General features: G+C 43.5%; 1 protein-coding gene across 9 annotated transcripts in view; it reads right to left on the bottom strand.

Annotated features, from left to right (window-relative positions):
- Window positions 1–10,640, bottom strand: part of GEMIN8 (gem nuclear organelle associated protein 8) — a 170,701-nt gene that overhangs the window by 7,165 nt on the left and 152,896 nt on the right. For all 9 annotated transcript variants that reach the window (XR_013997976.1, XM_081125195.1, XM_081125196.1 and 6 more), the window contains 2 exons: window positions 9,556–9,600; window positions 8,035–8,470 (listed from right to left, as the gene is read on the bottom strand). Coding sequence is in view for 8 of the 9 variants with exons in the window: in XM_081125195.1 (XP_080981321.1) it covers window positions 8,035–8,470; window positions 9,556–9,567 (448 nt within the window). In the remaining variant the exon portion in view is untranslated. The remainder of the gene's footprint in view (window positions 1–8,034; window positions 8,471–9,555; window positions 9,601–10,640) is intronic.

The raw sequence follows: 10,640 nt of genomic DNA, 5'->3' as shown, positions 1-10,640 counted from the left end.
GGAGTCCCACCTATGAGAGCCTTGGCCCCACCACCAATCTTTGGGCTCTCCTTTTGTTGTTGGCCCGGAGGACATGACCTCATGCGTGGGGCTGCTGGGGCCTCCGAGCCTCTGCATCTAGAGGGCAAAGTTTCCCAGACCACAGTCCTTTCACTCTCAAGTTTGTCCCAAGACTATCATCAGCCTTCCTGACAGATTTAGTGACACAACAGATGTTCAACTTCCTGAGTCTCTGAGTTTAGAAGTTTGAATAAACACTGGAATCTTTGCTATCTTACTAAGTGTTGCTCTCTGCCATTGGGATATGTGAATTTAACCTTTTTACTTTTGCATCTTCAATTTTCTTTTCCTTATAATTTAACATGGTTATAATTATGCTTCTTTCTGCCACTCTTCTGACAAAACTATCTTACCAATATTGAATTGGTGTCATAATTCTATGTTGAGAGACATTTTCTTACTGTTGACATCTGTGGATGAAACACTGTCAATATAAAGCAACCCCAGCTGGCAGTCCCAGTTTGCACTCGACACGTGCTCATAGGTTGCCATCAGTGGGTTTCAGTTCTTAACAAAGTTCATACAGTGTAAAAGTAAAAGACAGCCCTCTGCTCTGTTCTTTACTTCTATTTCCTCCCCACTCAGCCTTCCTTATCAGAATTTAAGGCCCAACCCTCTCCCATCCCTGCCCACAAGAGGTCTGGAGGTTTCCTGATTTCCTGCATGGTAGATAGTTGTCCTAAAACATAGATTTAAGGGGCAGGAATCCTGTCCCCTGTACTGAAAGACAGGCTATGGGAACTGCCTGCAGGAGTCCCCTATGGGGGAGGGTCCCTTTATTCACCCCCAGCCCTAGCCCCAGGAGGACCCAATGCCTGACACAAAGCAGGTGCTCAGGAAATGATTGTTGAGAGGAAGTTTGGACAAAGGCCATACATTATTTTTTTGTAAACAACTCTGTTTCTTCCAGATGCTGTTAAAGAAAAATGATGACAACCCCGGGATAGAGAAACAGATGCTCAAATCACAAAAGATGCTGGGCAGAGCTCCCCTCCACTAGGTTCCTCAGAGCCTCCATGGGAGAAGCTGGGGGAGGAGCCAGGGGAGGGCACCAATGAGATGGGGTCTGATCTTGTTTCCTTACATCTGAGTCACTTCACCTCCACTTACACAATTAAAAAAGTGTTCTAAGGCTAGACTACAGACATGTAAACCAATCCTCAGACTTAAAACCAAAAACCAAATACCCTCAGACTGGCTGAAAGCGCTTTAGTGTATACCGACCTAGGGGAACAAGCAAGCTTCAGGAAGGAATAGACCCTTTTGAAGGAACCCACTTATTCTGTTTTCTATTTATTGCTTCTTTTCTCCCACTGAAAGGAAGGGTTCTCAGTCACTGACAGTTTATCTTCCTGTCAAAACAAGGTGAGGGCTCATCCAAGCAGTCAGAGAATCAGATGACTGAAGCAGAGAAGGGGAACATCCCACCTGAGACATAATTAAACAGGTGCCTTGTCACGGAGAGGTGGGTCATTTTTACTGAAAACAGCTGTGGGGCTCGATGTTACCAAGAGCTTTTTTCTTTTGGTCATGGGAATTTTTATTTTTAAATATGTTTTTACTGATTTTAGAGAGAGGAAGGGAGAGGGAGAGAGAGAAACATCAATGATGAGAGAGTCATTGATCTGCTGCCTCCTGCACAGCCACTACTGGGGATCGAGCCCACAACCCAAGCACTGGTGCCCTGACCAGGAATCGAACCACGATCTCCTGGATCCTAGGTCGATGCTCAATCGCTGAAGCCAAGCTGGCTGGGTGGGAATTTGTTTTAATACAAATCATGGTCTTTTTAGATTCCAGCTTTAAAACAGGTTCTAATGGGTTGACTAGTGTCCTCCCAAAATTTACATCTAGGTGGAACCTCTGAATATGATCTTATTTGGAAATAAGATCTTTGCAGATGTGATTAAGGAAAGGGTCAAGATGAGATCATACTGGATTAGGATGGACCCTAACCAATAAATATGAGACAGCGAAGGACACACAGAAACACAGGGGTAAAACAATGTGAACCTGGAGGCAGGGATTGGAACGATGCTGCCACAAGCCACCAAATACCAGGAGCCAGAAGAAGCTGGAAGAAACAAAGCCCTGGAGCCTGTGGAGGGAGTGTGGTCCTGCCAACACCCTGATTTTGCACTTCTGGGCTCCAGAACTGTGAGAATAGATTTCTGTTGTTCTAAGCCAACCAGTTGGTGGTAATGTCACAGCAGCCCTAGGAAGCTGGTACAGTTAATATGTAGATAGGGTTAAAACAAGAAAAACACTCAGTATTATACTATTAAGAAGAAATTCTACTGGATTCGTCCGGGTTCGAGATATAGAACCTTGACATTTTTTGCCTCAGTTCATACATTTACATGATGTTGCCAATAGAGACTTACGGTCCACAAAGGAGAAAAAGCATGGAAAGTGACTTGGCGTCTAGACAAGCGCGCAGAGCGGGAAACATGCGTTCAGTATTCCATGGATAGCTGGCCCACGGGCGGAACACCTTGCAGGGCAAAGCACTAAGACAAGTGAGTGTGAAAGAATGTTGTTCTTCCTCACTTTCCCAGCATTAGCACGTCTTTCTGATTATATTCTCCGCTACGCTGCTAGAATTAATGATTTTAGCACAACCGAGCGAAAGCAGACTTGGTTTCTATCATGAACGCCTCATTTCTGACCTGTCAGCTAGGCGCCCAGAACACGGGCGCAGACCTGGGCCGTCTCCGACGGCCTTCCTCCCTCGCCGGCAGCCGTGAGTGGTGCCCACCGCACCTCCGTTTTTAGGGTACAAGCGCCTTTGCGGGCGCCCGCCGCCTTCCACAGCCTCTGCACGCCGCTTCCCGCCGGTCGGCCTGGCGGGATCAGCAGGGCCACCCTGGGTCTCACCGACGACACCCCAGCGGCTCACTGAGCGGGCGGCGCCACCTTCCTATGGCCTCTAGGTGTCCGCGGAGAACCAGCCCGATGGGGTCTCCGCCCCTTGGTTCAGGGGGGCGCGGCACAGCGCCTGGAGACCCGCACCTCCTTTCCCCACAGCCGGCCCGCCGGCCCCTCTGGGCGCCAAGCTCACGGGCCCCACCCGCATTGGCAGAGGCGGGCCTCCCAGGCATCACTGTTAGCGATGTCCCCTCTTCCCACCTGGCTTTGTTCTCGGCAGAGATGTTCCTGTTTTGACCCAACATCCAGCCCCAAAGCTCGTGATAAATTCTGATAAATTCTCACTGGCTGCAGCCGGCCGACAGTGAGGCCGTTTGTTCCCGAGGGCTTTCTTCTCTACTGGGAAGGACTTGCACGCATTTTCTCTCTAAGAATTACGACTATGACCTTGCAGTCTCAAGAGATGGTTATTTATGCCTAAAAAAGTATACTTTTCATAATCTAACAACAAAGATTTTTCCCTAAGAAGTAGGTGAAAACACAGCTGACCTTTAAAACTTCACAACTGTCTATTTTCCCGTAAGTAATGTTACCACTGAAGTTTTAAATAATGGAAACATCTCATTAGGAAATGATGACATAACATAATCAAAGGCATGCTTGTTCCCACTGCACAAAAGTTCTTTATCCTACTTAATTTTTTTGTTCTTATCATTGAAATATGTTACAGATTATCTGGAAGAGCAGTAATCACAAGCAAGAACATGCTGTCTAATCTGAAGGATTTTATCCTAAGAAAATATTAAATACAACTCAGATGAAGAAAAGCTAAATCAAGGTTAGCTAATTTTCCATTGCTAGTAATAGTTTATAAAGTTCTGAGTTCTCTAAATGATTCATACTCAGAGTTGAATTTCCCCTTACCGAAGAAGTAGCTTCTAGTTGTTCAAAGAGCAGAACAAAACAACTTTAACCAAGCAGTCACACTACTCCGGTCCCTGATCTCTTTATTAAGCATTTCCAGACTGGGGATGGAACTAAATCTCCACGAATATTTCTAGTAAAGGCAATGGACGGGAAAGCACGATGGGCATTCAAGTCGCTTACACGTGCGTCCCATCGTTCATTACTCCCCGAAGGAACACGTATTCGTCCTATACACCACCAAAAGTGCTGGTGAAAAAAATGATGCCAGTGAACCTGCTATCCATCATTTTGTTATTGGGGGTGCAGGGCCAAAGCCTGGCAGCTACTTCTAATAGAGACCAAGTCTTTAGTAGTAAGATTCTCACCCTCGCCAGACAATTCTCAAGCCTCCCAGGGACCTCACAATGCTTTCAGGGCAGACTGCCGGACACAAAAGTATGGGAGAGATTCTAGGACAAGCACACATTTGTAGTTGCTACAACTGCACATTTCGAAAAGCACAAAGAAGTGGAAGCTCAATGTGTTCAGTGCTGTGATGAGTAATGTGGGTGTGGGTTCATTTTTCCAGCCCAAGTAATATTTTACTATATTATGTCAAGCAAGAATGTCCTTGAAACAGAACTAAAAGTTGTGTTAATGACTACTTGGACTAAATTGTGTTAATGTCTAAATTTGACAGACACCAAAATTTAATTCTTTTATGTTTTAAATATTTCAATATTAAATATTGAGATCCTTTTAAGAGTTTGATTAGTGTTGCTTAGAGCAGAAATATATGACTTTTTGGGAAGTCATAGAACATCTTTATAAAAAATGTACAGAATCTGAATCAAGCACTAATCAGGACAAACAGCTATCAAAGTAAAACCAGTTTATGGTTAATAATCCATGATCAAGGAAGAGTTATTAGCAACTAACCATAACAACTAACATTTCTTGGGCACTGACTCTGTACCAAGCACTTTTATCTCATTTAATCTCTGTAATTACCACCCCATTTTAGGACCCTTATTGCACAGGTGAGGAGACTGAGGCACAGAAAGGCTGGGGCAGGTGGCCCACAAGAGGATAGGCACCTCTGGCTAGAAAGTGGTGGGGCCCCATGATCGAGTGGTTCCACCACGGCTGCCTTTGTATAATGTTACTACCAATAATGTAAATACTGTGGAGTAACGTTAAGGAGGAAGGTCATAAGGGTTTTCATAAAATTTCCTTTTTTGTTGGCTTGCTATCTAGAGCACGGTAAAACAAATCCACATCACAGTCAGTTTGTTCACAGAGATGGTAAGACCTTTCCAGTTCCCTCTATGTCCCACTCACAGACTACATTTGGGAACAGACAATTCTCGCAGGGTGATTGTATTAGTTTTCTAGGGCTGCCGTTATAGAGTACAAAAACTGGGTGGCTTAGAACAACAAAAAAGTGTTGTCTCAGTTATGGAGGTCAGAAGTTCAAGATCAAGGAGGGCAGGGCTGTGCCTCCTTGGAAGGCGCTTAGGAAGGGTCTGTTCCAGTCCTGTCCTAGTTTCTGCTAGTTCCTTGCCTTTTGGCAGCAGAACTCCAGTCTTCACAAGACATTCTCCCTGGGTGTGTGTCTGTGTCCAAATGTCCCCTTTTATAAGGACGCCAGTTACATTGGATCAGGGCCCATCCTAATGTCCTCATTTTAACTTGATTACCTCTAATAAAGACCCTATCTCCAAATAAGGCCACATCCTGAGGTCCAGGGGGTGGGTGTGGGTGGGGTCCAATATATCTTTTTTAAGGGCCACAACTCAACCTACAACAGCAATGATAACAGTTCAGTTTGGAACCTTGAAGTAAATGAAGAAGATTGAGGAACACTATCAAACAAAATATGAAGTTCATCAAGTTTATCAAGCATCTGAGCCTAACTCACTTTGTAACATGTCTCACAGAACAATAGTGAGCTTAGCACTTTGTGGGGTTAAGATTTCAAAACCTCTGTTTAAGGCTCATAATTAATAACAAAATACTTCATTCATTCATTCAAAATAATATTAAGTGCCAGGCACAATGTAGCAGATAATTTTCATGACTTTTTCTTTTAACCTACCTAGGATTCTATCTGACAAAGGCAAGAGGGAGGAACAGGGGTAGTTCTTAACCATATCTGTAACTGAAATGCTCATCCTGGAAGAACACATTTTATCCTTTTATGTTCATTTCATTCATATCTATATTTTATTGAATAACTATCAGGTTTATTTTAAATTAGCAGATAATTCAAAATGGACTTTTCAATGACTACGGTTTGCTCCCATCCTTAATTACAACTTTTATCATAAAATTATCAATCTCTTTGGGGGAAAAAGATCTGGTAAGGACAAAAGAAATAAGCCCTATGGTCATACTTTTTTTCGAAAGTAACAAACAGCACACGAACCAATGCCTACTCTCCCTCATGTGTCAGACTAATGGTTCTTTTATATGTATTTTGAAAAAAGCTAGACTTCATTTCTGGAGATCAATAAATGAAATTATTCTATGTGTAATATAAAGTACTTTTTAAAAAATACTTGTTTGGCCCAGCTGGGCATGGCTCAGCGGTTGAGCGTTGATCTAGGATCCAGGAAATCAAGGTTCGATTCCCGGTCAGGGCACGTGCCTGGGTTGAGGGCTCGATCCCCAATGTCTCTCTCATCATGAGTATTTCTATCTCTCTCTCCCTCTCCTTTCCTCTCTCTTAAATCAATAAAGATATATATATAAAAATAAAAATAAATACTTGTTTGGATATACTTTCTAATGCACATCAAAGAAATCAACAGTTTAAGCAAAAGGAGGGGCCCTGCCCTGGCTGGTGTGGCTCAGTTGGTAGAGTGTTGTCCCATGGACCGAGGGTCATTGGTTGGATTCCTGGTCAGGGCGCATGCCCCAGTTGTGGGCTTGATGCCCAGTGGGGGGCATACAGGAGGCAGCCCATCGATATTTTGCTCTCACACCAATGTTTCTCTCTCTCCTTCTCCCTTCCTCTCTCTCTAAAATTAATAAATACATATTTTTAAAAAAGAAGGGAAGTAAAAAAGCCTGAATGAGCAGTTTAGTGAAGGAAGAATGACGGGCAAAGACACTAAGGGCCTGTGACACTTTATACAAAGCCCATTGCTCAGTTCCTGGCACCCAGTGGGATCAATAAATGCTAGCCCATCATTATGAAAATTTGGGTCATTCAAAATGGAAATGAAACTCTTCCAAGGCTTCTATGTTTCTGTTTACTAAAAATTACAGGTAAAATGTCATATAATTAGAACTCAATACAAACAATATTGAGACTGCCTATTGGTTATAATAGAGAGAAAATAACATATACTTGTATATCTATTAGAGGCACTTAAACTGTAAATGATCTGATAATAGTAAGGAAAGCACCAAAAGCAGTTCTAGTTCTTTGCAGTAAGAAATTAAAAAAAGAAAATTCCTACTTTGACTAAAGATATAAGACCATTACCATAATTCTCTAACCCCAGGGCAGATAGTCTCAATGCAGGATCAAATTGGAAAGTTTAAATACTAGGCATTTTGTTATTCTATTTAGGTTCATACTGATCTTCGAGGGGAGGAAGCTTAATATTTAAGATGTGGCAGCTCTGCAGCACCAGGGAAGGCTCAGAGCTGTGTACCAGTGAGTTGGCAACAGTATTTTAGGAACCTAGCTGTCTCAGAGACAACACCTAATCCCTAAGTTTATGCATGAGGAAGGAGCACAGGAATTGGAGTCAGGCAGAACTTGGTTTGAATCCTATACCATGAAACAAGTCAAATAACATTCTGAAGACTCTTTCCTCATCTGTAAAATGGGTTTGATACGTTGTGTAGATTAGGGAACACATGCATGCACACACGTATGCACACACATACGCATGCACACCCACTCTCCATCTGGTGGTATCTAACATTCAGCAAATGTTAGAGATACTATTAGGTTAAGCTTTGTTCTAGAACTAAAAGAAAAGTCCTATATTAAAACAGCTCTGGAAACTAATATACAGTAATTGAGGTGCAATATCACCATGGCTTTTCCAGGCCTGGGACTGGATCTGGAATAGTATCCGTATCCATTCAAGGAGTTAGAAAATAACTCTATGGATTAGGGAAGATAAAACTGCAGAATGCAGGGCAAGGAAAGGAAGCATGTGAAGGCAGCTCTGCACTTACGTCGCTCTTCCCTGTGCCTCTCGGTCTCCGCAAAGTACTGGCGGAGCTCCTCCGTGATCTCCATGTTGCTCAGGTCATATTCTACCTCCTCATCTGAGTCGGTCTCCACCTCCTCCTCTGCGGCCCAAGCTTGGTCTTCTCTTGTCCTGCCCTGAGGATGCTGCCCAGACCGTGGAGAAGGTGAATAACCACAGTGGGAGTCCTGGGGGGCCAAGTGATCACCGCAGGACTGAGGGGACGCGCCCTTCTTAGCGTGAGAGCTCTGGGGAACACCTCCGGGAGTGAAGTACCAAGGGGAACCGAAATAAGACTCCACGGCCTTCCGATAGGCATTCTGGTGGCTTCGCATCCAAGCCATTGCTTGGTAATAATGTTGCCAGTATCTTGCATATACCGGGTGGTAAGACCAAGGTGTGGTAGTTTCCGATGACGCCTCCTACAAGATAAAGGGAGGTGTCGGCTGGACATCACAATTCATCCTCAAGAGAAACCCCAAATGTTTGACCAACTTATCAACATACAGTTACTGAGTATCTGCTGAAAACCTACTCTACATTAGGGTGCTACTGGGCCAAAGAGGACACCACAGGTCCGTGCCCACTATGGACGCTCACTGTATGTACTTGCTCTGAAGCATGTGTACATGAGGTGCACAAAGGACAATTAGCTTAATGTTACGGCCATAAAGGTGGGACAGAGGCTAATAATGACCATTTTTAGATAAGATTCAGGGAGATAAGAGGACTGGACATCACCTTGGCAACTAGTTCCATGTTAGAAACAGCCTGCCAAGAACCACATGGACTAATGAATGGGATGCTTTCTGGTCCCTCCCTCTCTGCCCCCTAAAAACCTGCTGGCCCACCTTACTCCTCAGTGCCGGGGACAAAAGATGTCGAGCAACGCACCCAGTGGTGCTTTTACTTTTCATTTCTTTCTTTCTTTCTTTCTTTTTTTTTTTTCAGTAGATGAGGGGACATTTAGCTGTGGTGCATTTACACCATGGAATACTACGCAGCTGTAAAGAAGAAGAATCTCGTACCCTTTGGGACAGTATGGATGGACCTGGAGAATATTATCCTAAGTGAAATAAGCCAGGCGGCGAAAGACAAACATCACATGATCTCGCTTATACGTGGAATCTAAAGAACTTAATAAACTGATGAACAGAATAGGTTCAATGACATGGACGCATAGATGAGACTGATGAATGTCAGAGGGAGGGAGGAGGGCAGGTGGGTGGAGGGGGAGAGAGTAACCAAAGAATTTATATGCATCTATGCACAACCCAAGGACACGGACAGTGGTGGGGAGGGGGACTGGAGAGGGGGGTGGGACAGGGTGGAAGGGGTCATTGGGGAGAAAAAGGGACGTCTGTAATATTTTGAACAATAAAAAAAATTTTTAAAAACCCCCCAGAAAACACTTTTCATTTCTGATGTATTTCTTTGGTCTTCTTCATCATGGAATGAAAACGCCAAGAAATTCACCTTTTTCTCTTGCAAATTAAAAAGATCTTACCTTTGCTGCCATCTCTGATTGTGAAAGTCCAAATGGGCACCGAAACTAGGAAAGAACAACCACAGTGCAACATCTGGTCAGCACAGGTATGTAATATTCGTGGCTATTTTGTAGTTTGCCAAGCAGCTGTCTAGAGGGCGCCTCTTCCAAATACTGTGCCTGGTCTTCATACAACTTACCATTACAGGACCCTGGCACCTGGACATGACCTTGTGGTCTGAAAAGGAGGGATCCTCTTACTTATGATTAACTGGCTCAAAGGACACTCCATTTTTCAACTACTGGTTTCCCTATTTTTTTAATTCTTTATTTTTATTTTTCAATTACAGTTTACTTTCAATATTATTTTATATTGGTTTCAGGTGTGGAGCATAGTGGTTAGACAATCATATACTTTACAAAGTGATCCCCTGATATTTCCAGTACCCACCTGGCACACCGTACATAGTTATCACAATATTACTGACAATACTCCCTATGCTGTACTTTACATCAGCACTATTAAAAGACACAAGATGCCCCTAGTAGCTGGTCACCACTTTAAAATGTAATGACATCTAGAAATTTAACAATAGAACTTGTTTCCCTGTTGAAAGTAAAGTTCATGAAAATTACCTTATAAATAGTAGTCGGTATGTATATAAAAATAATATACAGAGAATAAACTAAAAAATGACAACTATTATATTATTTACCAATCCTTAAGTCATGTCAATGTCTACTTAAATTAAACTTGCATGTCCCTGAGGCTTGAATAGACTACATCTTGCCAACTCACCAGAGACCTTTGTTGGATCTTGGAGCAGCCTCTCTAAATAAGACATCTTGCAGTCTGGGTTGTGCCCTGCACTTTAGGTCTCCTCAATGGGCCTTATTTTGGTTTGGATTGCGATAAGCACCTCTCAGCTGGCGTGTGGCACACCACGCTCTCCCCGTCTAACCACTCTGCCTCTTCGCAGGGGGAGACACTGTTCCATGCAGACTCTCCACCAAGCCACCATGCAGAATGTTTTTGCCCAAAGGACTTCCTCTGCCCAGATGTGCTCCTTTCCCCACTACCTAAGCGCTTGTGATTTACTTATGAC

Source organism: Miniopterus schreibersii (assembly GCF_964146895.1).
Source record: "Miniopterus schreibersii genome assembly, chromosome: X".
NCBI lineage: Eukaryota > Metazoa > Chordata > Mammalia > Chiroptera > Miniopteridae > Miniopterus > Miniopterus schreibersii.
Note: the sequence above shows the minus strand (reverse complement) of the source record. Positions and strands in the feature narration are given on the sequence as shown.